This window comes from Mugil cephalus, chromosome 13, assembly GCF_022458985.1.
Source record: "Mugil cephalus isolate CIBA_MC_2020 chromosome 13, CIBA_Mcephalus_1.1, whole genome shotgun sequence".
In the NCBI taxonomy this organism is placed as follows: Eukaryota; Metazoa; Chordata; class Actinopteri; order Mugiliformes; family Mugilidae; genus Mugil; species Mugil cephalus.
Window position 1 is genome coordinate 14,721,893 of NC_061782.1, and position 26,182 is coordinate 14,748,074.

Below are 26,182 nucleotides of genomic sequence, written 5' to 3' on the forward strand. Positions count from 1 at the left end.
CGGCTCCCTTCGTACATGCTTTTTTTTTTTGATCTCACACGTTGAGTGGTGAAATAATCGGCTGTTCCCGGGGGTATCTGGTGGCGCATACCTGCAATTCTCCACAACTGAGGCTCCATATTTATAGACGGCAACAGAGCGGCTCACATATCCCCACATCACAGCTGTTTGCTTTGCAGTGTTGGGTGTCACATAGCTGCCCGGTGCTCCTGTGGTTGTCACATTAAAACAGAAGATAAACAAACAGCAACATTTAGAGTTTATTTTTTTCCCGCCCCTGGGACAAGTCATTTCACATTTTTATAGAGGCTGGTGGTTATGATGATGTGTGGAGGGTAGAGTTTTATAAAGCCCAGAGGGAGCGATATGACTAATAGTTGGCTGTGCTGAGAAGGAAAAGGAGAGGGGTAGAGATTAGTGGAGGAGAGGATTAACAGGGAGTCTAGAAAATAGGCGGAAACAAGGTAGAAAGACAAAGATGTTATGGAAGTGGGTTTATAAAAAAAAAAAATCTGTAGCTGAGAGTGGATGTGCTGCAGAAAATAATAGCAATGAGTGCACAAAAAAACACAACAAAAAAAAAACAGCAACCGTCTGGCTATGGGAGTTTGCCACTAGAGATAATATTGTGTGTGAGAGATGGCTGGTGGCTTTTTACAGACATACTGAGGGCAGAGATTGTGGGAGGGCGAGGGAGAGGGAGGGTGAGAGGGAGAGGCCAGCACAGCTGAGTGGTGTTGATTGGCCTGTTTGAAAACACATCAACTGCAGACAGGGAGAGAAAGAGAGGGGAGAGAAGCTCTGTGCACTGGGATAAAGTGACGCTCTGTGCCGTGCCACACTGCAGCCCAAACCACATTAGAGCAAATGAATCCATTCCACCTCCTGTTATGGCAGCTCCCACACGGGGCCCCAGGAAGAAGGAGGAGGAGGAGGAGGAGGAGGAAGGGAAGGAGGGAGGGAGCCGGAGTGGCAGGAGGGTTGAGATATGAGGGACGGGGAGAAGAAAATGATAGAACGGAAAATGGAAGGTGGTGTAAGGGAGACGCATGCTGGGTGGCTCTAATGATGTCTGAGGGCTATAGCAAAAAGAAGTGGCCACAAAAGTGAAGATGCTGAGGCGGAGATAAGATTCCCTGCTGGGTCCGGAGAGCGTGGGTCATAGTTGTCCTCTGTTTCCTAATGAACACGATCTCTGGTCAAACTTCAGCGATTGCTCTTCAGTATGGTTCAGCGCGGCGAAGACTGAGCTTCTGCACCATGAAAAACTCCAGCAAAAATAATATTCTACATTATTTAACTTTGAAGGCTCTCATTCACTGAATATCCTTCAGCCACCAAGGCCGTGTCAAACCCATTCAAAGCAGCACTTTATATATTAAAAAAAAAAGACATCTACAGTACGTTGTCCTTGAATTGTAAAACCTGGATGTGGCAACTGACTGATGATTTGAAAACCTTGTTTAACAGCTTTCTTTGGATTTGAAATGGTCTTAGTTATTTTTTTTTTATGAATGATCATTTATTTAAATCCTGTTGAAGATATAATTAAGACACAGCAGCAGAGTTTGATCATTGGTATTTATTTACTAGGTGACGCCCGCTAATATCGAGAGCTCCTTTTCCCAAACTAATCATGAAATGTGTCCTTTATATTTCGATCCAGACTTGTGTGTGGATAGACTGATGCATTGTTGACATCATCCACCTTCAACATGTTGGACATTGTTGACTCACCGTACATTAGCCACATCCATTAACCTAACATCCATGTTTACTTTAACTTTTTTTTTTATTATTATTATTTTACATCTTCTTTTCATATCTTTGAATGAATTGTTCATTTGCGTCCGGGCTCAAATGGGCCCTTGAGGGTGAAGTGAAGCTTTTGAATGGAATTCCACGTATCCCATTGCAACTCCTCGCAACGCAGCCTTGTGCCATTTAAATCTTTTGCATGCGTTTGCATTCGCCGTCTTATACGTTGACATCTTAAAATACCCCCGTTGACCTATGGAGGCACTGATTGCGACCCAGCCCCGCTCCTACTCCTACACAGCGTTGGAGTGCAGACTCGAGCTGCTTCCGTGTAACCCCCCCCCTTCACTGTCTGATCACATTCACAAAGCGAGCTGCACTCGACGAAGGTGGTAGGCATTTGTCTGAAATGAGAAATCACTCATGCTCTGAGTGATCGTATGCAGGGTGCGTGCCTGAATAAGTCTGCGTGTGTGTGCGTGTGCCGCCGCTGATAATGAAGAGATAATTTCTCCCTCTTTTTCATTCCCTCCATCTCTTTTCCCCTCCGAGCCCGGCCATTCTTGCCCCCTTCCTGCCATACTTCACTGCTTTTCATATTACTGTGCTTTTGTTTCAGAGCACTTAATTCTTGCCCCGCTTCCCTCAGCTTGTTTTGTTCAGGAAAGAGAGAAGGAGGGAAACAAAAATCACGCGCGCGCACACGCGTGTGTGTACGTGTTTGTGTGCTCGAGACGCTGACTGAAAGAGACAGCGGCTTCCTTGGGTGTTAGCGTTACTTGTGGATTTTGTTACTCTGCTCTGATTCATAGCAGCATCCTCCCACTGCTGTTTAAAAGGAGGTTATAATATGCACATCATAATTGGATGTGTAATCCTTTCATTTGCACCTCTGGTAAGCTGAGTGTAGCTGATTAAGATGTTGGGAAGACAATAAAGACAGGCCTGTCCTTGGCACGTGCGCGCTCAGACAATAGGGGTGGAAGAAGCCCAAAAAGAAAAAAAGTCTGCAACTGAAAATAAACATTTGGAAAGGAGGAGGAAAAATTGCCCCCGATGTTAAACACACATTTATAGCCCAGTGAGAACATTTTTCTGGTAAAACATTCAGTTTCCCTCGCTACTGTATGATCAGATGATGGATGTTTTATTTTGACAGTAAACAAGGAATGATGAGAATGTGGGGCAACAGGAGGAGATGTGCTCTGTTTTTATCTGTTACGCAACACACTTTCCCCTTGAACGGGGGTGGGGTTTTGTGAGCTGGACAGTCAGTCAGTCAGTCAGTCAGTCAGTCAGGTGGATTGACTCCTTATCTCGGCAACAATGCAGCTGACTGAACACAGCCTGGACGGCCAGTCGCAGTCCCACCTCCCTCATTTTCCTTTCAGAACCTGAGGGCCCATCTTTTCATGGACTAACAAAAGCGACGCACGTGCGTGGTGGAAAGGGGCGTGTCTCTGTGTGTGTGTGTGTGTGCGTGTCTGTTAGACCCTGCAAAAAGGGCAACAGAGGGAAGGAAGGGAAAAAAAAGATGGGTAAAAAGATGCAGCTATCTACACCCTCCTCCTCCTTCCTCAGTCTTTAAAGCGTCGGGACAGCAGGAAGGAGAGCTGGAGGAGAAACAGTTAATCAATAGCCACAAGGTCAGACAGCCAAAGCTGAGCTGGAGCGTGCCCTGTTAGCGGTCTGTGGTGCTGCCTGGCTTCTGAAGGGGATTTGTAGCACTTGTCAAGGCTTAAAGGAGCCCTCTCTGGACCACTTGCTCCAGGTGTAGTGCGTGGAGGAGACATGCTGCTTAGCAGCAGGGGAGGGAGACATCTGCTGGACGCTGGGTGACACAGCAGCGCAAACAGAATTAGGCCACCCAAAGAAAGTTATGGTCATGTCACGCACGGAGCGCCCTGCGGCTTAAAAATACAGGCTATTTCGCAGGGACTTTTCACAGACCGCCGGCAATCAGCAAGTGTAACCCGACAAGAGGCATTCGGCTATCCGCCGTTTGACCACATTTGCTCCCGAATTCCTCCTCGCTCATGCGAGCGGTGTAGTCGCTGATGTGTTAGACTTTGTAAATGCACTCCAGGTAATTCTGCTCTAGCAGTGCTTAAGCTCAGAGGATTAGTAATACAGCCTTATTCTCAAAGTGTTCCTTTGAAGTTTTACCTTTACGCCCAATCAAAGTGAAGAATTCAAGCTGTTGTGTTTACTCTTCAATGTGTGCGTGCGTGTGTAAAAGAGTGTGCAAATTTGCAGCACTCTTTCTGAGATAAGTGCACCAGGCTGAGCGTTACACATGGAAATGTCCTGGCTGAGCTCTGCGCTTCCACCGTTTTCCTACTTTCGCTCTGTTTCTCACAGCGGGGGATCTTGAGGGACCCTTTATCAGTGCTGAGCAGCTTTCTAGAGCCCTGCCCCCTCTCCCACCTGTGGTTTCTCACTTGGCCTTTTGTGTATAGGAATGTGAGGCTGGCCAACGCTGATGGAGATAAGCACAGAGGGATGGTGAGGAACGGAGGCAGACTGCTGGCAAAGCAGCACGAGACCGATTAATCCAGACTCAACCCATTTCTCCGAGACGCTCAAACCAGCGAGCGCATTGTTCTTGTTGTTGCTGCTCACTGTTGGATCTGAACGGAGTATACACAGAAAGAACGGGACGCTGTGAAAAGCCGAGCGTTATCTCTTGTTAGATGTCGGCATAAATTAGTTGGCCACGCCACACTGATAACCTTGACCGTGAGGTGTGCTTCTTTTAAAGGGAGATAACAGTCGTCCTAACTCGGCTGCGGCTAGAGTTGTATTCTTCTCGCATAAGCAGCAGAATTCTTTTTCCAGTTTCATCATGTTTCCGTTAACGGTGCCGCTGCAAAACATTTCGGTTTTGTGCATTTGCCAAAAAAAAAAAAAAAAAATATGCGCTTGAGGCAGATCAAGTTCTTCAATGAGTCAGTGCATAAACAAGCTGGCTTCTCCTTTACAAAATTTGTCAAGCTCCTAAAATGCTGTTTGAACTTTACGAGCTACAAACTCCACACATGGGGGACCTGACAGAAACCCGTGCTAACAGATGTACCTCTCCGCCTCCTGCTCTTCTTTTTTTTCTTCTCCTTTTTTTTCTACAGAGTAAAGAACTTTTAATGGAGTCCCGGTAGAGGCGTCAAGATGAACACGTTACCATCCATGGACCGGCACATCCAGCAGACCAACGACAGGCTGCAGTGCATCAAACAGGTGCGTACAAAGACCCGCGCGGAGGTGGAGGAGCCGTGTATGTAGGTTCTGAAAGAGAAAGGCAGAGTGATCTACATTTTCTCTCCTTTCCTGCATTACTTTCGCCTCTCAGCACCTTATATGGGCACCCGTTCTTCTGGCCATTAGCTCCAGTCACACAGATCATGTTGCACGGGGTCATCGAGAGAGAGAGAGGGAGAGGGAGAGGGAGGCAAATCTGGCAGTGAACACAAGAACATACTTCAAAGGGGCCAGCAACATAACAGACTCTACTTCTCCACCGACCCCCCCCCTCCCCTGATCCTGTGTTCCCCTGCATCACGTTCCTGACTCTTGACGAATGCCAGCCCTTGTTGTGGTTTTGCTTAAACGCTTCCTTGGCTGTCCGCTTTCAGGAGACTCCTCGGCAGACAGAAAGACGCAGTCAGTCAGTCAGACAGACCGACAGATGTAACCCAGGGCTACCGCCTCTGCCTGTGATTAATACTATACAAGAACTCATAAACTGGCTTTCTGGCTGGCTGTCTGTGGGCACATTTGTTTACGCTATGTGGGAGTGATCCTTCATATCTCCCAACATCCATATGACACTATCCCTTAGAGTGAATCAGTGAATTGTAGAGCCTTCAGCTTGCGAATATGAGGCGGTGCGTTTTTTTTTTTTTTTTTTCCCTTGTGCCTACTTTACCACATGTCAGCTTTTGTTTTTTGTCAAATGGAGAGAAAAAAAAAAAAGCCTTCTCGCTTACTTTCTTCGGCGTCGCTGATAATCCCTAAATAGCTGGATTTAACTCGTCTATCTTAATAAATGCGCTAATTGTAGCCTGGTTTATATACTCCTCAGCGCTTGCTGTAATAGAGCTCATAGTAAACCAGACTTCAAAGGGACTCAGTTAGTCAGTGAGCTCCGAGCTTGTTGCGGCTCTGCCAGCAGGGTGTTTTTGGTTTGGGGAAAGCCGCTGGCAGAGAGCCAGGTGTTATGCTGTTTATCATGCAGCCAGGTAGGCACTGAACAGCCTGATCCTTAGCTGGCCTAAAAAGGGGGTAAATCAGCCCGTCATCTCGCGGAGGACAATCTGTCAAACGTCTGCCTCTTTGTGTTGCAACCCCACCACCACCGCCGCCGCTGCTGCTTCTCCTGCTGCTGCTGCTGCTGCTGCTCAGCCCTCTACCCCACCTCCCGGGTTCTTGTCCTCATCCAACCCTGACCAGCATCCAGAACAGCTCAGACCCCGTCCTCCTCCCTAAACTCGGGTTATTATATCTGGAGTTATTTCGCTCTCCCGCCCTCCCCCTCACGCCCGAGTCGAGGTTGTCAGGCAGAGTCGGTGGCGAGCGCTTCATCAGGAGGAGCTGTGAGTTCAGATCTAGACAGACAGCCCCTGCTGTGCTAGCTCTGATTCCCCTCGCGCTGGAGGCTGATACGCCTCCCATCAAGCAGCAATAATGCCAGATTATATCACTCATCTAGAACACACTCTTCTCCTCCCTCTCACTCAACGAGAGCATCTCGCGCTTTCTGTCGCTCTGCCCGCTTTCCTTCATCATCCGTCAAACCCCCCTGTGAGGGTCCGCAACTAACTCTGTAATGGCTAATCTTCACATCACAAAAGATGAGTCACTCAAGGCCTCTCTTGAAGCCCATGATATCATTGGAGGCTCTCAGAGATTTCTCTCCGTGGGCGGGTGTGAGGCCTGACACATTCGCAACGAGGAGGCCCCCTTTGTCGCGCACCGCTAAAAAGCTGCCCTTTCAAATATGCTCACCTCTGCTGCCCCCTTAAGACAATAGACCTACCTCCTCTGCAGGAACACACAAAACAAGACGCTTCAGCTCTAGATGGGAATAATAAATGCTTTCAAGTGGGCTCAATCTTGCCGACTGAACAAGCTGCAGCTCTGCGCCATTTCAGAGCTATTAACCTCCTGAGCCATGAAGAAAGGGAGCCCAATTTTAAAACCGCTTATTGTGTCCTGCCAGCCTCAGTAGCCTTCAGACACTGGGAAGAAAAGGCTCAACTGTTTCAGGCCTCAGTGAACAAGCGAGAGAGACAGACAGAGACTGAAAGAGATTAGACATCACACCAACGGCTCGTATTGAGTCTGCACACATAGATGCCAGGACCAAGGTTGTTTTCTTTGTTCCGAGCCAAGTCAGCCAGTGGACTTCTGGTGCCGAGGCTCCGCTACACTCTGAAAATAAGCAATGAATGAGGGCAAGGGAGAGAAGGAGGCATTGGAGGGGAGAGATTTGGTTGCTGTGCGGGTCATGGGGGTGAGTGAGGGGTGTCGCCAAGAGAGATTAACAAGAAACACTGGCATCATTGTTGATATGGGTGTGATCTTCTTCCCACAATGCAGCGGAGCCCTGAGTGGGCGTACATTGGAAAGAGTCAAGGTCCTCACAGGGTTGCGCAGAAACACAAGACATTAAATCAAGGCAGTTTGGAGGGAGAAGGCAAAGCCGCAGAACTATTTGGTTTTAGTGTTTTTCCAATTTGTAATCGACGTGAAAAAAGAAATAACACTCATTATTAACCATTGTTTCTAATGGCCGTCTCCTTTCTGTCTGTTTGCACAGCACTTACAGAACCCGGCCAACTTCCACTCGGCGGCCACAGAGCTGCTAGACTGGTGTGGAGATCCCCGGGCCTTCCAGCGACCTTTCGAGCAAAGTCTCATGGGATGTCTGACGGTACGCAAACACTAATTATGGTTTTTCGGAGAGTTTCTCAGGTACTTTTCAGGAGACGTGAGCAAAGCAGTAATTAGATTTTGGCTACTCTGGAGAAAAACAAGATAGCCCGACGTGTCCACGTTTGAAAGGTTTAGCGCGTTCGTCTAGGTTGTGGAACAGATTTGCGTAACACCTTTACGAACCCTCCGTACTTTGTTTAAAAGGGTAGCAGCAGGTTTGTATGCAAAGGTTATCTAAGGCATCTGCTTAGTCTGTCAGGGGTTGTTGACAGAAGCCCACACACACACACACATGCACACATTAACACAAAAGAGGCATGAGCAGGTTTATGAGTAGCCAGTCACCTCTGGCTATCGCCTTTCAACTCGCCAGCTACTACTCAATCAACCTGGGCGCAGGTCCAGAGAGCTGGCTTTCATCAGATGTGTTAAAAAAAAACAACTCACACATAAACTAATATGTATACACAGTCATATGTAGGGAAAGAGTGACAAACATGACTCACACGACTGAAACGCTTTAGGATCGGGTCTTTGAAAAGGAACTTTGCCGAAGTGTTCACGTGAGCAAACAGATAAATGCTCATTAATGTGTAAATCGCAATAAAAGCCTCTTAAGGGCTGATAAAGAGCCATACAATGGAGCCCACAAGTGAGATCCCTCTCAGCGTGAGGCGGTTCCCATCAGCTAAATTGTTTCATCCGACTCAGAGAGCGAACCGCCCGCTTATCTGGAGAATTACTGCGCGCAACAAGTCCAGGCATTCTTCGGAGGATTTTGTCTCCGTGCTTGTAGCCGACCATTGGGTTGCAATTTGAATACGCGGAGACGCTTTTGGGGGCACACATTTAACACGGATCCAGAGCCAATAAATATGACATAACTGAGCTGTCTCTACTCCGCTAATACCTCATGCTACTTGATTATTGTTAAATCTTGTTTACATATTCTGCCTTGGGTGCGCAGATAATGTAATTGCATGCAGATGCAAACATTGTTTTAGTCTTTTATTTATTATTAAATCATCCGTGTAGTTCCCCAGGAGCTGCCCTTCACATGTGACGGTCTCAAACTGAAACTTCTTTCTCCGTTTCTTCACTTTGGTCCAGAATACGGGACTGGTTGCTCAACTTGAGATTAAACCGAAAACAAAACGAAACAAAAAGCCTCGTGAGGTGACACCCTGTTAAATCCGTGTTGAATCTATGCTAGCCTCTGTAGCTGGCTGCCTGCCTCGAAACAAACTGTGGGGGCACTCACGCAGGAAATTAAACGATTGACAACAACACGATTTGTCAGAATAGTTTGCATAATATGGTTTGTCTGGGAAGATTACAGTAACATTCTCCTAAATGGCTTCAGATAAATGAGATATGATCGCGCTGGAAGTGTGCGTCTTTTGTGCCCCGTGATTGAAACACTCAAATAAACCACGTTATTAACATATTTTCCACCGTTTCCCGTCCTGCGCTCGAGCAGCGCCATTACCTGCGACAAAGGCTCTCTGCTGCCTGCTGTTTTGTTGCCTCTCTGAATGGCACCTTGGCTGACCTTGTTAAGGATAATGTGTGTTTTGAGGTCAGAGGGAGCGGAGGAGATGGCCTCCATTAGCAGATAAAAGTAAGAGGGGTCCTTTAAATAATGATTTAGCTCCATCTCCCGAGTTCTCTTTAACACCGCTCAGCAGTCCTGCTCCACGTCCTATAAATGTTCAACATCTTTTTGAAGTCATTAACACAGGAAGGATTGTTAAAGTCTTGTTGTAACCTTTGCTCAGGGGACGCTTGGCGCTAAAACCTATTTTACACTTTTTCCGCTCCACACTCCGATGCGCGCGCCGATCGGTTTAACTAAGCGCTAACGTGCAACGGTGAGAAATATCGCACTTCCGTGGACAGCCTTTTCAGAGAGTGTGCTCGTTCTATGGCTTGGCTGTCTCAGATCTGCAGGAGGGGGACGCAGTCATTAGTCCCGTCCTGACTGTGGATCGCTGCAGAAAATCCAGACTGCAGACTCCACATTAATCTCGCAGTGTCTATATATATATATATATGTGTGGGTGTGTGTGTGTGTGTGTGTGTGTATTCACAGCATGTGTTCGTTTCCATTAACTTTAATGATGAAGAAAATAGAAATGCGGCTATACTCATGACACGTGATGCTTTTTATGCAGGTGGTGAGTCGCGTGGCTGCTCAACAGGGGTTTGACTTGGACCTGGGCTACAGGTTGCTAGCCGTGTGTGCCGCTAACAGGGACAAATTCACCCCCAAGTCTGCAGGTAAGAACCACCGGCTTTGCAAAATGCCAGCAGATGCATGCTCATACTTCATGCCATTCGCTGCTGTTGACTTGCACCAAAACAAACATCAAAGAAAAAAAAAAGTCTTCCATCATCAAATCAACTTGCTCAGGGAAGCTCATGATAAGACTTTACAGGAAGTTCAGTTTGTCCATTGTGGATTGAATGTGAGTAAAAGTGTCTGTTAAAGTCACCGTGAATCTGTGGTTTGGTAACATCTGACTTCTTACCAACGGCCGCGGCCACAGACACAACACAAAAAGTCCATAGAGCCTCATAATGTCAAGATATTTTTAGCTTCCATTAAACATTTATGCGCTATTGAGATGAGTTGTCTGAGTGGTAGCCTCAGGAAAAAAAAACAGCCTACTCAACAGTCTTTCCACACATACTTTCCAGTGTATCTGCAGTCTCCGCACACACACAAACATGAAGAGAGAAAGAGAAAGCAGTAATGCTATCCTCAGACATTTATCTATCAAATGCAATTTCCCTCCGATCCATACCTCCCCTCCCCGCCTCCCACAGTCCTGCAGGAGCGGCCCGTTCTTGTGCATTTGTCAAAGCGAGGCGTGCAGAGGCGGGAGAGGGGGAGAAAGGGGGAGAAAGAGACGGATGGCTGGAGAGGTGTCGCTGATGTGTGCTGGACCACTCGCTCTGCTTGACAGAGACCTGACAAAGCTGTTGTCAGCCAGTCAGAACGCAGACAAACCTTTGTTCAGCAGCTGCATGAGCGGCGGTAACGGGAGTCAAATATTTTGATTAAACTGTCGGATTTATTTGTTTTTCTGACAAGACGGACATGTCATATGCCCAAAACAGGAACTGCAATGACAGCACTGACAGTAACGCTCTGAAATTTTATCCCGTAATTCCTCATACGAGCCGCAGTGTGTCGAAGAGGAAGATGCAGGAGGCAGAAATGTATCAGTTTCTGCTTTTTTTTTTTTTTTTTTTCCTCCTCCCTCCTATGCTCCGTGACATGAACATTTGCTAAAGCTGAATATCTCCTTTCAGTTGTGGTGGGAAGCGCCTTGTTGGGAGGAACTTAAGTGGTCAGACAGACGTCAGGGTGCAGTATTGATTGCTGTATTTCTCCCTCTGTCTGTGTTCCTCTGTTGGCATAATGTGATTGTTGTCCAGGCATGGCTCTGACCGACTGGCTGGCTGGGCCCGCCTGACAGTCAGAATCATCTTCAGGCGTCCTGATGGTTCTGGGATCTAATAGAAGACAGCACTGGGTTTCAGGAAGAGCTGTTTATGCACGGCGGACAAATGGGAACCATAGTGTAATTATGCAGGGTGGGGGGGTGGGGGGGCAGAGGAGATATGATGCAGCCGGTCATCAAACGAGGCAGGCAGGCTGTCGGGGGTTAGGGGGGGGGCCAGATCTTGCTCACCGAGCATCCGTCTTAGCTACCTTACAAGGACGTCTGTCTGAGGAAGCAGACGTGGGGATGTAGCAGAGGAGATGCGGTGCGCACTCGAACTCGGCGATGCAGCCGCGCACTCACAACAGCCCATAAACAAAGATGCAAAGAAGCCGATGACCTCTGCTATCTGTCTGTCTGTGTGTGTGCGCGTTTTCACTGGTGCTGTGTGCGTGCGTTAATGAATGTGTGTCTAAATTGTGCAGCCGCAGCACCGGGCTATGAGAGTATGTCTGCATGGCGACAGAGGAGCGCAAATCTGACACCTGAGAGCATCCCAGACGAGGGCCAAGGAGTCTGGGATGCTCTCCGTGGCCTCCTCAGGGGGGATGAGGCAGACTTTCAAGACTGCAGATCAATCACACTGACACTTTCTTTCAGAGCACCGGGCGAACAAAGGGTTGGATGAAGCACTTATTGCTGACTTCTTTTTTCTAACGCTTCAATTGGTACTTCTCACTACAACATTTTGTTGCGGCAGAATGTATGGAAACATGAGGCGATGTGACACTGACCGGTCAGGAGCAGTGTTTTTGTCACTTTTAGATCTGGAAAGCAAATCAGAGGGTACGGTCATGAAACATATAGTTCATTTATAGAGTGGCGTTTACCTGGGCCATATTTCTTCTTAGACACCTCAAAGTGATTCAAAACATCTTTATTTGCAACACTGAATTCACAAAAATGGAAAAAGATCACCACGTTCCAACCTTGCTTGTCCTCACGAATTCCACTTTTGTCCCTCTTTATTTTCGAACACTTTGCTACGTCTGTGCTTCTGTCCCTCCTGGAAAGTTTGCCTGATGTTTACCCCGTGTGTGTAGAACATGTGTAGAAAGAATGTAGACAATCCAGCCACAGAAACAATCACATCAAGCGTTCCCATGGTAATGTGGCGCTAATATTTTCCCATCTTAATCAATCCAAAGATTACATCCGATACCGCCTGCCAGTTTTGAACGAGCTAAGAGGAGACGACCTACGTGCACTTATGTGAAAGTATACCGTGCCGCCGTGCGAGACCTCCCGAGTGAAGTGGAGAGATTTTCAGCAACAGCAGGCTGCTGCTGATGAGCTGTCTGGCGATTGTGACCCCGCAGTGAAGCCTGAGGGATTAGTGTGTTGCCGTAATCTGGAATCAGCCAGCGCAGAGACTTATCGGCTGTTAGTCGGCGTAGCATTAGCACTGTTAACTCTAAGAGCCAGCGAAGATATGCACAGCTTGGAACGGCGTTAGCGTGCTAGCATTGTCTCCCGAAGCTTCCTGGAAAGAGTAACTTTAAGGTTCGGATTGAGGTGTAGTCGAGCCGTGCTTTAAACAGTCCATTTAATAAATCTGCAGCGGTCACCTCAGAAGACTTTCCACTTGAGGTTCATGTGACAATAAGTGGGCTGCTGCTCCACGAAATACACACAACAATAGACACAATAATAGACTCCGAGCTGCTGCTGCTGCTTCTGCTGCCGCTGCTGTGAAGTTCAAATCAGATTATCCGCATAATCTGTCAAGGGTTTTGCTGTTTCTCTCCTCAGTGAATCTGACACACTGCCGCCAAGCTCACAAAGCAAAAACTCCCAGTAATAACCCCACAAAACTGTGTTTTATCGAGACATTCTCCTTCTCCATGATGTCACCTCCTGTTATATTTAAAGCGAATATAATCTTGAATGTGACTGGGATCGTTTGGAGCGTGACTTGACATGCTCTGGATTTAAGGTAGCCCTTCCCTGGAATGTTAAAAAAAAAAGAAAAAAGAAATAAGCTTTAATGTTTAAGTCAGACACAGGTTGCTGCTTGTTGTTCCACTTTGTTCCACTTACTTTGTTATTTTTGTAGGCATCTCATTTGATATCGTCACTGAAAAAGGTTTACCTATAGCGTAGCATTAAATGCCTGCCGTTGAGCTGCCGTATGCTAGTGTCCTTACTCGAGTTAACTTCCGTCCAACTCTCATCTGACATTAAGGAGGGATTTTTTTGGCTGAACTGTCAGCGCTCAGTCACTCAGCAGAGCGCTCTCAGAGGGGTGATGTGGTGTTTACGCGTCAGGAAAACAGCCACTCTGCTCTGTCAACAGTGACAGAACGCTTCCAGGGTGTGGCTGTATTTCACCCCGTGTCCTCACACAACACTTCACACAAACTTCCCCCTACCACCACCACCAACACCACCACCACCACCGTAGCTCCAACAATCCAGCAAGTGGTGCACGCGGATGAACAACTGGACATAAGTGCATTACCCTCCCATTACACTCTGTATTTAGACTCATTTTTCACAGCGTGTGAGTGCCTGTATCTCCACACACGCCCTTTCTTCCTTTAGCCGACAACAATCTGACATGTCTTCCACTTATCTGTTTCAATTTACTTTCACCTGATTGATTTTCTCGCCCCGGCTTTCTTTCCATCTTTGAGCTGTGTGTGTAGAACTAGAGGAAGGTGTAGGCATCCTTTGTTCCTGACCCAATCAACCTTACAGACTTTTATATTTAATTACTGCTGAGTAAGAGCAGCTCACTGAATTATTAACAGGAAACGGGGTTTATTTTTAGTAGACGCTCCTCTCCTCTGACACACTCTCTACAGTGGTTCACTTCAGATGATGAAACCCCTTTGCAACCCCCGAAACTACCCTCAGAACTTTACTATTAAGTATATAGGAATAAAACTCATGGGGAAATACTTATTAGGGTTGCTAGATTTGCTGCCTCTGGCTGATTGGGTCCTCTATCACATGCTTGTTAATTGGTTGGGTTTACACAGTTGCAAGCAAATTCGTTTTGGTAATATCCCAGCTGAGTCGACAGTGCACTCCAAACACAGAAGACTTTGTTCTTGTCAAAACCGGATGAGCAAATGATTTAAATCCTCCTTTTGTTCACGGTCGACTGATCTGGCGCCCACACCTCAGAAATCCACCAGCACCCCCCCAGCCCGACCCACCCCGCCCATGAGCCCCAGAGTGTTTTTTTTTACACACCTTTTTTCTTTTTTTCTTTTTTTTTTCTTTTTGCTGTTTGTATTTCTGGCTGAGAATCCCTCCCTCTGCTGTGCGCGTTTTTAATTCTGCGTGGGACCACGTTTGTGAAACTGTTGATGACTGAATGTGTTACACCAAAGCCTCACAAAAGACAACTTCCCTTTGTTGTCGCAGGGTCAGTGGGCTTTCCCTCTCTTCGGCACATCTCAACATTTAGGCTTAAGGGTTTCCTGTTCATTCATAGTTTTTGGGTCTTAGTTTTTCTTTTTTTTTGTAGCAGCAGCAGCAGCAGCATGCGGGGTTATGTCAGGGGCAGGCAGAGAAGAGATGAACTCAGATTCACCCTCAGTCTGCCTCGTTTTTGATTCAGATGCACTCAGATATTCTTCGAGTCTCTGATGTGTCTTGTTAGTCGGATTTACAAAGTGGCCCCTGACGGAGACAGGGGGGGACATGTCCGACTGCATTGTCCCGCGGGCAGGAATCCCCTCTGCGATAAGCCCGATAACTTACTACTTGTCTGTCTTAGAAAAGATTGATCTTTCTTCTCCCACTTCCTCTCTCTCATGCGTTGGCTTCCAGCCAGCCTGCATAGCTTATTTAGCTCCACCCATTTATGCAAGTTTGCAATCTGAGCTTGCAGGTTTTTTTCTCTTTTTTTTTTTCTAGTTTTCTTTGCCCTTCCTGACAAATGACAGTCTCATTGCTGGATTATGCATGTGTGCATGCGTGTTTCACCGTGCGCTCCGTAACGGCTCGGAGACACAGAGCTATGGAAAGCTAGGCTGAACAGATCAATAGCAGCCCCTTACGATAGAGGTGAGATGCACTGGAATATCTTGCCTTCTCTATCTCTACTCATGTTTGTCTGCGTCGGCTCACTGTCTTTATCTCTTCTTCTCATCCTCCGTCCTCTTCGGCTGTCTCCACTGCTCCCTCTGTCTGTTTCTCTCCCTCTCTCCCTCCCTCCCTCCCTCCCTTCGCTGTCTCGAGAGTGTGTTGGAGCCGGTAGCAGGTACAGCAGGAGCCCATTAGTGCAGAGCCATGCTCTGATTGGATAAGCTGGAGAAACTGGGAGACTGCCTCTGAATAATTGATGTGCATTGTGCAGACGCTGGACAAGGGAAAAAGACGGAGCAGAGAGCAAGGGAAGGAGGAGGAGGAGGAGGAGGAGGAAAGAGAGTTGAGCAAAAAGAAAGGAGAGATAAAGACGGCAGGGGAAGTAAGAAAGAAGGAGTGAGCAGAGTAAGGGATATGTGCAGACAGAGAGTGAGAGTGATAAGGCGCAGGCAGGAGGCTTGGAAGCAGCAAAGGCTTTGAGAGTTGCCACTGGCCTCTGCGGGAACAGGAGCATTTGTGACACTTGAGTCTTTTCTCTGCGCTATGAAGAGAATGAGATGAGATGTGCAGGGACTTCTCTTGGCTCTGGGTAAGTGTGACCGTGTGTGTGTGTGTGTGTGTGTGTGTGTGTGTGTGTGTGTGTGTGTGTGTGTGTGTGTGTGTGTGTGTGTGTGTGTACATGCATCCCACTAGTGTCTCTGCACAAAACTATTTGAGTGTATGTTCACGCACGGGGCAGAATCAGGGGGGGCTACCAGGCGTCAACCTAGCAACTGCTTTGGGTTCATGAAGAATTAGAATCAGAAGTAACTGAAGCAGAGCTGCTAGTTTGTTTTCTTAAGCGGTCACCTCAAACATGTCTGTTGCAACACATGTGTGAAACGGACTCCTCTGGTTTGATAGTGAAACTGTAGTTGGTAGTAAAAGCGTTGACCAGAAGATAGGAAGATAGGATCAGCGCAGATCAGCTGACCACAGGTTGACCTACATGCTGTTCTGTCGTAGGGTTATTCTCAGTGGCTTTTTGTCTCTGTGAGCTGCTCACGCGCTGATTGTACAGTTTGTTAGTCATGTATTCAGTTTTTTTTTTTTTTTGATCTTAACGTCTTGTGTCAGCGCTGAACATTTAAAGTTTGAGGCGTATGTTTGTGGGTCACGCTAAGATTTATGTCATAACTCTTTAGCTCCTGGCGTCATTAGCCTCCATTGAATTTATTTGACACTACACCCAAACAAATATAAATACCGTGCGAGTCTGCTGGTGACTGCGCAGCCTCGTGCGCAACTTACTACTTCAGATTTATGGCACCTAGCAGAACATGTTGGTGTTAAGAGCGAAAGTGCGTATGTGTGTTTCTGTCATGAGAGGATGACCCACTTTTCCTCTGTGGATTCTTTTTTAAGTTGTTGACCCGCGCTTGGAGCCAGAGCCTGTCTGCTTGTCCACTCATTAGGAGGGAAGATGAGGGAGAAGGGGGAGAAGGGGGAGAGCGGGGGCGGAGTGCAATCATGGGAGGACAGTGCACTGCACAGAAAGCCTTTTGTTTTTCAGCGGTGTCAAAAAAGTGGCTTGCGTACCACCGATTGTCATATGCTTTCCTCGTAAAGGATAACACGTTTCAGTCAAACAGCGTGATGCTGCTGGCTATTCAGTTGACGTGTAACCTTAAAACTGTAATCTTCATGAGTAAATGACTTCCATTGACCTATGTAGAAGACATTAGAGGCAATATGACTTCCAGATAGCTGCGGTGGAGCTGCAGCACTTCCTGTTAGCCTGAGCAGGGTGTAAACCACCGAAACCGTCTGCATCCTCAACCTCGCAGCCACACGCAGCCACTCGCGCCCTCTGGCCTTCCTCCTCTTTCTCTGTCTCTGGCTCCAACGCTTTGTTTGTATCATTTACTCCATACACTCTGGTGACCTCTCATGACTCCTCTCTTGAGTACTTCCCATCAGTCCGCCCCAGTGACTCATTCATGACATTTGACTTGGAACTGTCTGTGTGCAGCCCACATTTGTTTTTGCAGGTTGTTCCTGCTTTTTCTGTGATTCATTGCCACGCACGATATCCGCCCCTCCTCCACCCCACTAGAAGCGAGTGGCCAAGTTACGTTGGGTTGAATTTGCTGCTTGTGGCATGAGAAAGGAATTTCTGGTAGGACTAACTGATGGCGAGCGTTGATAGCGGCGAGGGAGGAGCCGGGAGGGCCTGAGGTGGTGCAGCAGGACGTGTTTCAGGAAGCCCTTTCGCTCCTCCAGTCTTGTTAATCACTTGCAAATCTGTCTTCAGGCCGAGGTGTTTCTGCGTCTCCTCTCGGCCGCTCTTCCACGGAAGACGGCCTCAGATGGAACTTCACCACTTTTTAATCATTCTCTTACGTTACGAAAGAGCAGCCCCAGGAAACCTCAGAACTCTTGATTGTGTTTTTCGCCCTAATGATTTCTTTGAAGGAACAACAGTGCCAGATGAAAGGCTTGTTGTGAAAGTTGAGACGGGTGGTGTGTCTAGTTATAATTAAGCATGTGATATTTACTAGTTCTCCTCCAGTGGCGGGGAGCTGCACGTGGCTGATAAGAGCGGTTCATTCACAGCTCACTGTCCTCTGATGTTCTTTTGTAACCGTGTGAGGTGCACATCTTCGCAAAGCCCAGACACCGACTTGGTACTTTTTATATTTTATTAAATCCATTTAAAATGTGTGAATATACTTTACATGGCATTGGGTGGGATTGTGCATATTTACTTTAAGTGTTAGTTAAAGAGGATAGTGGGTGTGTGATCATGTGGGAACATTGTGAGCGTTGATACAGATGTGGAACCTCGTGACTAATTTACGGAGGATGTGCTGAATCACAGAGCAACTGACGCAGACGCACCAGTCACCTGACATGTTCATGTTCATGTCCCTCACATGTACGTGTAGGTTAGTTGACGCAACGAGAAACTGACACATCGCTGGTTTCTCTTTCAGTGTTGGTTTAAAAGAGTGATTTGCACCACAGCATTGAAACCACTAACGGGACAAATAAATGTTCATGTACGGTCCACCTAGACCAGACCAGGCACCACCCCATAGCGGTGACACTCCTTGATGGCAGCACCCCCAGCAGGATGCAGCCAGACACCGACACACAAAAACCACTCATGGGAACAAGTCAAACAAGATGAAAAATTGCACAGCAAGGCACAGACCTCCCAATTCACTAGATCCCAAACTGATCAAGTATCTGTGTATTGTAGGGACGTATTGGAACGAGCCTGATCGACAGAGGCCCCCTCCCCCCCAGCACTTAAGGCCCTAAGGCGCCCACTCCTGTGGTCACACTGTGTTTTGGAGGCACAAGTGAGACCTACACAATATGGTCATAATGTAAGGCCTGATCAGTGTATGTACATAGATAGATAGATAGATAGATAGATAGATAGATGGGTGATTTCACAAAAAACAATTTAGACCTCTTTGCTACATGATCATATTTAAATCTATTCCTTTGCGTTTAGAAATGTGCAAAACAAAAGAGTTTTTTTTTTTTATTGCTCAAAGTGCTCGTGTTGTGTGGTCCCTGTCCCTTTTTATAGCAGCACATATAATGAGAGTGTGTGAGTACAGCAACTGAAAGCTGCACTAAAAACTCCTTGCAGTGATTCTCAGTCAAGCAGAACAGATACTGTACTGTGGCCACATGCGACACGGAGGTCTCACTTTTTTACCAACATTTTGCACCTTCAGTCACATCTAGGCGTCATGCTGCTTCATGTTTGGTGTTTGTGCTGATTCGTATAACTCTGCCCCATTTAAAATGTGCAATTTGAACCCCACAGAAACCAGCACCTGCAGGAGATGTCAGAGTGACTCAGGTAGAGCTACCCTCCCTTCTGGGCTGCAGCATCTCTTTTGCTTGTGACCCACACGCATCCCGGGGAGGAGGGGATCTGCCCACTCCCTCCATCTCCACCTGTCCTCTGTCTAGCATCCTCCCATCCGTCCTCTCCCCCCTCTGCCCCCATATATCTGGTTTACTGCCAGAGGTCGTGGATGGAATTCCGTTCAAACCAGCCAGATTGAGAAAAATTGTTGCTCCAGTTTCAAACAAACAACACCAGTGTGAAAAATTAATAGTTAATGAAACGAAATGTGACACAAAATGAGACATTTTAAGTTGGAGTTAGAGATTTGGAATATTCGGATTCGTGTGAAGTGTTACATTAAAGGCCTGGTTTTGGTTGAGTGTGATTTCTGACAGAGCTCTCTCTCTGCAGGGCATGTTTCAGTTGTTCTGCCTCCAAGCTGTTGAGACTAAAGCCCATTTGATATGCTCTTCTCTTGGAAGAAGTTGGCTTAACAGAGAGGGGGCAGGAAGGGGGATATCATTGACTGCTTAAATGGCTCCCATTACACTTCGGCGAAAAGCATGCCTTTTTTTTTTGTATTATTATTATTATTTCACAGGATTTTATATCCCCTCCATATTCGTCTTTTGCATAATATGCCGTACCCACACAGCTTAGACCTACCTGCCAGTGTTTTACAGACCTCTGCTTATGATCTCTATTATAAATTGCTTCTTTTTTATCATCCCACACATTGTCTCAGAAGGCTTCTCTGTCTAGTGCTGCAGTGTTCATGCTCAGAAAGTGTAATTTTCCATGTAGTATCTTCTTCTTTGTTTGTGTCGTTATTAACAGAAATACAGTGGAGCTGCATGCACAGTATTATGTGTCTTTATCTAAGCCTGGTGTGATCAGTTCCAGACAAACGTTTGGTGAGGATGTACTCTGTGAGGGCAAAGAAGTTTCATCTGAAGAGTAAACTGTTTGAATCCCCCACAATCAGCTCATTACTTCGTCTGAATGTGGGGTAGTAAGCTTGTATGTTACGAGCACAGAAGGTGACATGCAGCTCTTTCTATCTTCGCTCGGTGTCACAAAGCTCCCTCAGCACCGTCCATCAGTCGTTACCGAACGAGTTACAAACAAGGCTCTGAAACACGAAATAGACGATTTGACAAAACATCTAGTCCCTGCAGCTGCCGTGTGATACCATATCAGTATCATTTCACTGAGGCCATATCACTACGTTGTTGTGTGATAGTGCAGAGTCATGGCTGTAACTGTATTCTTAAGAGGAAACAGGTGCACGCCGCTTGCACTGAATTTCGGCGGTGTGCAATGTGTCTTGTTTCCCCCCCTCCCCAGAACAAATTCAGGAAAGAGCTGTCAATGCAGCACGGAGCAGATACCTGATGAAAACCTGCCAAAAACCATCGGCTTTTCCTTTCAGTTTTAGGGGTAAATAAAATTCACACTAGAACGACTAATAGTAATCAGCTTATTCCCTTTCTTTTTTATTACCGTTTAAGTGCAGCGCTTTTTCTTGCGTTTGAACAAACACTTTGGCAATCCCTGTCACGGCCTTTCTGTATTCTTCTGTACAGATTCAGTTACACTACTTTTGATTGTTGCACACACGTTAATAAAAACCGTGTCCGCACACGAATACTTTGTCATGTTGAAAGGATTTAAACTGCCGAAGAGGCTCGGCTCATTCATAAATTCAGTTCAAAGTTTAAGTTTATGACAACCTTTAATGTTAAGAAAACAGTTAGTTTTCTCATGCCATGCCGTCTTTTCAGCTTCTGCTTGCAACACTCCCTTTTAGCAACTGTCTCTTAACAGTCTTTCTCCCAGTTGGCTCCGATTGGTGACCTGGCACATTCAGTTGTTTTTGATCAACTGCTTAGAGCGCGTTTAGTGCCAAACCGGCTGCTAGGCGGGCATTATGCAAATATGTTACGCGGTGACGTACGCTAGATAAGCAACAGCAGAAAAGTCTAGACTGTTAACGTGTTAAGGTGTTTCAGGCAATTATCTTGTGTGTTTTGTGAGACACAGTACCTCCCTTGGGTGTGTAGTTTGGGAATCTTTACCTTTACCTTTTACATATTAAAAAAGTTGCGTAACCGCTGTGCAAAATAAAGCACATGGTCTCTTCAAATCAGCCAAAGACATAGATAGACTGACACACCAGCTCTTGCACTGACATGGTTGGCTTACTGTTTGTTTCTTTGTTTCCCAAAATCCCTCTCCGTTCCGTGGCCAGTGAGCTCTGCTGTCCGTTCAGCACAGATGCAGGACAGAGTAGGTCGCGCGCATCAAAATTTCAGTTTCAGTGAGCAGAAGTTTCATTTGACACTTTCATTTGATGCACAACGTGTCTATTTTAGTACGGCCGGCTCTTTCTAAAAGTAAACGTCTGTCTATATATCATTCTCGGCAACACTTCCCCCGCTTCTGGCTCGAGCGCCGCCGCCGCCGAAATCACCCATAGAGTACGCACAGGTCAGCTGTTTGTTAACAAAGTGGGCTCACTGTCAGGCCGGCTAACTGAATTATGTCGGGGTGCGCACATTTGAAGTATTAGCAGTCTGTCACGATTCCTCTGGCAAATGATATGCTCGGTAGCAGAAGGCTTTTACCACACACAGACACACACAGATGCTGGCACACACACGGCACTGTCAGAGTTCATAGTAATTAGCATTTGGGTTTCCTTGTAAAAAAAGGACTTGTACACACACTCTGTCATTAGTTAATGGGCCTTGCAGCCTGTTACCAGGGCTTACTCTCCCTCCCTGCTGCTCCCGGAGGGGCTGAGGTGAGGCGAGAATTTGCCAGGGCGTTCTGCTATCAGTCAGCCATACAGCATTAAATACAGCTTGAGTGAGGAGGACCCATATGTCCCTGGGTATTACTCAATTAAAAGCCCCGGCTTCTGAGAAATGGAGCTGGTCGGAGAGGGTTCAGGAGAGCTTCCTGAGAAATCAGCTTAGGCCCTGCTCCCTGCGCAGGGCAGCTCGTGGGAGCGCACGGCGATGTTAAGGAGCGGTGTCCGTGTCGCGGCCCGTGTCGAGGAATCCAGTGAAAACACCTCAACGCGTTGCGGTCGCTTCGGATGAGCCGCAGAGGTTTGAACGCCGCTCACGGCAGCGGCAGTATTTTTAGTCGTGTATTTGAAAGGAGAGAATTTTTTTCACAGTTCGTGAAGTCATTAAATGCATTTTGATGCTTCCTCTTGCAGTTTAAAGGTCTGAATAGTGAGATTAGCCTAGATAAAGTCTTTTACTGGATTTCTATGGGCTCAGCGGCAGCTTGTCTCAAGGACGAGGAATTACACCGTTAAACATCTTCAAAGAAGGCTGCTGAAACTAGGAAGTAGTTTCTGTATTTAAAAAGAAACCACGGCAGTGTAACTGACTTCTATGTACGGTACAAGGTCCTGCAGGTAGTAACTGTAATGTTAGTGTTGTGATTTTGTGTTATTAGACTTAAAACCATTAACCCTCACTGCTGAAGAAAGGGCCTTCAGGCAGCTGGATCACAAACACCCAGACAAAAGCCTAACAATGCACGCTGTAGCTACAATCTCAATATTTTCTTATTCCGACAGTAAACTGTCAACACATCATCAAGTAACGCTGACGTTCTGCAGAGCTGCTACTTAATCCTTAAGGTATCCCACGTTTCGGCGGAGCATGTTTGAACTCACCGTTTAGCAACATTCATCCTCCTCGTCCATTTTCCTCTGGTTGAGCTTGCCTGCTGCACGATCGTTAAGTAACGTTGCTACTTGATCGCGCAAATCAAACCTACTGAAAGCGACCCCGATCGCCTTTGTCGTCACGTATCAGTTAATTCTTACCTCGCATACGTCTCTACGCTCATGCATACTCAAATAGATATCGCAGATCCTTTTTTTTTTTTTTATACGACAGCGGATGCCGCTGATTATAAGACAGATTAAAAGGAATTTAAAGAGCTGACCTTCGTTTGTCGCCTTCAGCGTGTGATTTAACTCCAGTGTAAATGCAGCGGGGATAAATGGAAAGATAAAAGAGGAGGACAAAAAGAGAGGTGTAATGAGACGGGGACCTTGTCTTTATAGTCTCGGCTGGATTGTCTGTGCTCTTGCGCCTCATGTTCTCCATTAGTGAAGTTCACAAAACATCCTAATGAATATGAGCTCAGACAGGGGATGACATCAGAATAGCATTTTAAGTTGGTTAAAAAGATTAATGAGAGGAATGTGGGTGTGTGGGGAATGTTAGAAGGACATTTAGAAGTAGAGAGATAAAACTCAGAGGAGTGCGGTAGTGTAGTTGTGGGTGTGTGATGGTGTTGGCAGGGGTTTTTAACACAGTGGACCGTGGGGTGAAGACAAGGTCACGCTCACTGTACTAAGCTCGCTAAATATGCGCGACGCCCAGAGCGGACCCTCACTCTATTATGGATGACTCCTGGCCTTGGCAGCTTGTTAGATTCAGTAGCTCGTAGACACACTGATGTGATAAGTCGCCGCCGCTCTCTTTTGTCCTCTGTCCCTCTATCTCTGTCTGTCTCTCCCTCGGAGCGACTCCATCACTTGTGCTCGGGAGCTTTAGGACTAAATGGTGGGTTGCCAGTTGCAGAGACGGTCCCTCGGTGCGGAGGTGGTGATTTAGTGGGGAGATAAGCTCTCTGTAATGGCAGGGTGGAATAATTCCTCTTTAACTAGGAGGCTTGGCTCTCTCCACCCTCCTGAAGAAAATGCCACGGTTCCTTTCCTTTGTTCTACATACCTCTCTTCTCTGTTTTTTTCTTTCATTTTGTCCTCTTGTTTTTGCTCGTCTTTGTAAATAGCCACTTGCCAGATCAAACATGAATCAGGGAATGTATTATTAGCTTAACTGGTTCTTTATATCACACTGTACAAACCAATTTTCCCTGTGTCACAGGCTTAGACACTTTTTAAAAAAAATATTTTCCAAAAAAATCTACATTCTCCTCAAACCCCAAACCTGGTAACAGCACTTTCTAAAAACTGCCGTATCTGGGTCTACGTGGCTAAATATAGCACATAAATAATTTAATAATGTGCTGAACAAGATAACCTTTCCATTGTCGAACTGATGTTTGACAACTTTTTACTATTAGTAGGCAGCATGTTTAAATAAGCCACAAAACACGAGCCGAGTTTCAGAAATGACAGGTTGATCTGCGGTGGGGGTGGGAGGGGGGCGCGAAATTCTCTCTCGTGAAGAAGATGAGATGGCTGCACAGTTGGATTACTCCGCAGAGAGATGAGAGGAAAGGACACGGCGAAGAACAAAGTGGTGGTGATGAACAGAGGAAGTGGAGGACAGTGAAGATATCACTGTTTCTTACTTCCTACACAGATATTATCTGCAGCCCCAGTCACTCTGTCTCTGTCTGCCTCTCACGCTCGATTTCAGCTTCTTCTTTTTTTTTTTACTCTCCGCGGCAGTAAAAAAAACTGGGAGGCCCTTTGTGGCGTGGATAGATTTCCGTTTACATTTTACGCTGCAGGTAGATATGATCTGATACAAATGTTGTGAAATCCACACAGTCGAGTAATCAATGTGAGTTTTATTGCGTAAGGCTGCCCCCTGGAGGCTGTAGCGATAACTTCAGGCCTTGGACACAATAGCACACAATTCAGTGGTGCAGTAGTGAGATGCCTGATGGGGTAAATCTGTTTGTTTGAAGTTAAAAACAAGAACATTCAGTTGTTAACATAAATATGTAGTGCAGACTTGTGTTCATAAATGCAAGTGTGTGTGTGTGTGTGTTGAGCGGAGGCTAACACGTGTGCATATGTGTTTGTGTCATTGTGTTTCCCTCGCAGCCTTGCTGTCGTCGTGGTGCGAGGAGCTGGGTCGTCTCCTCCTGCTGCGTCACCAGAAGAACAGGCAGAACGAACCGCAGGGGAAAGTCCCCATGCAGCCCAGCATGAACAGCATGAAGCCAGGCCTCACGCACAGGTCAGTGGGGAGTCTCCGAGATACGTCCTGTCAGATGAACAAAGACTACGGTCATCCAACAGTACACCCGCAGTCTCATTTCACTTCAAGGTTACAGTTTTCCCCTGTTTTCTACTCTTAAAAAAAAAAAAAAAAGCAGAAAAAAATAAATCAGATCAGTGCAGCTGTGAATTAGAAACCAGTCACTTGCATATAAATAAACAGTGTATAAGACGGCACATTCGTTCTCCGAAGCTAACAAGGGTTCGCGTGTGTCGTTCTCCTTTAAAGCATTATTTTTAATTCAAGTGCTTATATAATATACATGCCAAGACATGGAGGATTTCCATTGCTTGGAGACGAGCCAGAAGTACAGTGGAGTGGAGCTGAACTGATACGGGGTGGAGGCACAAACCAACAGGGAAGAGAGAGATGTGAAGTAATGTTTTTGGAGAACATTGTGTGCTCATTCCTCTCACTCCCTCCCTCCCTCTCTCTAAGAAAGCCTGGAGTTAGTCAAAAGTCCTGTTTGCCTCTGCAGATGATCTTGGGATAATGTTGTGCCTTTATGAGGAAATATTGAGCATGTTGTCCATTCCAAGAGCTCCGAGTGAAAACAAGCTGCTCTCCAAAAACAGCAGTTACTTCCCACTCCGCTGGCCACTTGCCGCTCCCCTTGAGGATTTAGCTTGTTTATTAAATGTAACAGACTCTCATATTTTACCCCGAAATTTGTTTTTAATCAGAATGCTAAACATACCAGCTGTCCCTTTCCTATCAATTTCCAAAGAGTTTTCAACAACTCAAAGATAGAATTTAATTATATTAAGTTTTCTACTGGTATGGGACTCCTTATCATATCGCTGTGAGGCTGTTGCAGTTTAGATATCCTGGCTCATAATATGATTTGAAAGGCACTGCCAGACGTTTTGGCTAAAAAAATATCCCCAAATCGTTTCCATCTTTGAAGTGACATCAGGCACATGTGTGTGTGTTTTGATCTACTTTCCAGTGATGGATCCTTTCCCTATGACTCTGTTCCCTGGCAACAAAACGCCAACCAGCCCCCTGGGTCATTGTCCGTGGTTACAACAGTGTGGGGCGTGACCAACACGTCGCAGAGTCAGGTATGTCCCTGC

General features: G+C 46.5%; 1 protein-coding gene across 6 annotated transcripts in view; it reads left to right on the forward strand.

The window, feature by feature from the left end:
• The window catches only part of zmiz1a (zinc finger, MIZ-type containing 1a), a 94,352-nt gene that overhangs the window by 59,543 nt on the left and 8,627 nt on the right, over window positions 1-26,182 (forward strand). For 3 of the 6 annotated variants that reach the window (XM_047602916.1, XM_047602913.1, XM_047602914.1), the window contains 6 exons: window positions 4,884-4,992; window positions 7,574-7,687; window positions 9,864-9,969; window positions 19,069-19,104; window positions 24,929-25,064; window positions 26,056-26,170. In XM_047602916.1, coding sequence (XP_047458872.1) covers window positions 4,924-4,992; window positions 7,574-7,687; window positions 9,864-9,969; window positions 19,069-19,104; window positions 24,929-25,064; window positions 26,056-26,170 — 576 coding nt within the window. In that variant the 5' untranslated portion in view covers window positions 4,884-4,923. Of the gene's footprint in view, window positions 1-4,883; window positions 4,993-7,573; window positions 7,688-9,863; window positions 9,970-15,050; window positions 15,222-15,386; window positions 15,832-19,068; window positions 19,105-24,928; window positions 25,065-26,055; window positions 26,171-26,182 lie in introns of those variants that run through there. The other 3 variants (XM_047602915.1, XM_047602918.1, XM_047602917.1) reach the window with 3 other exon arrangements.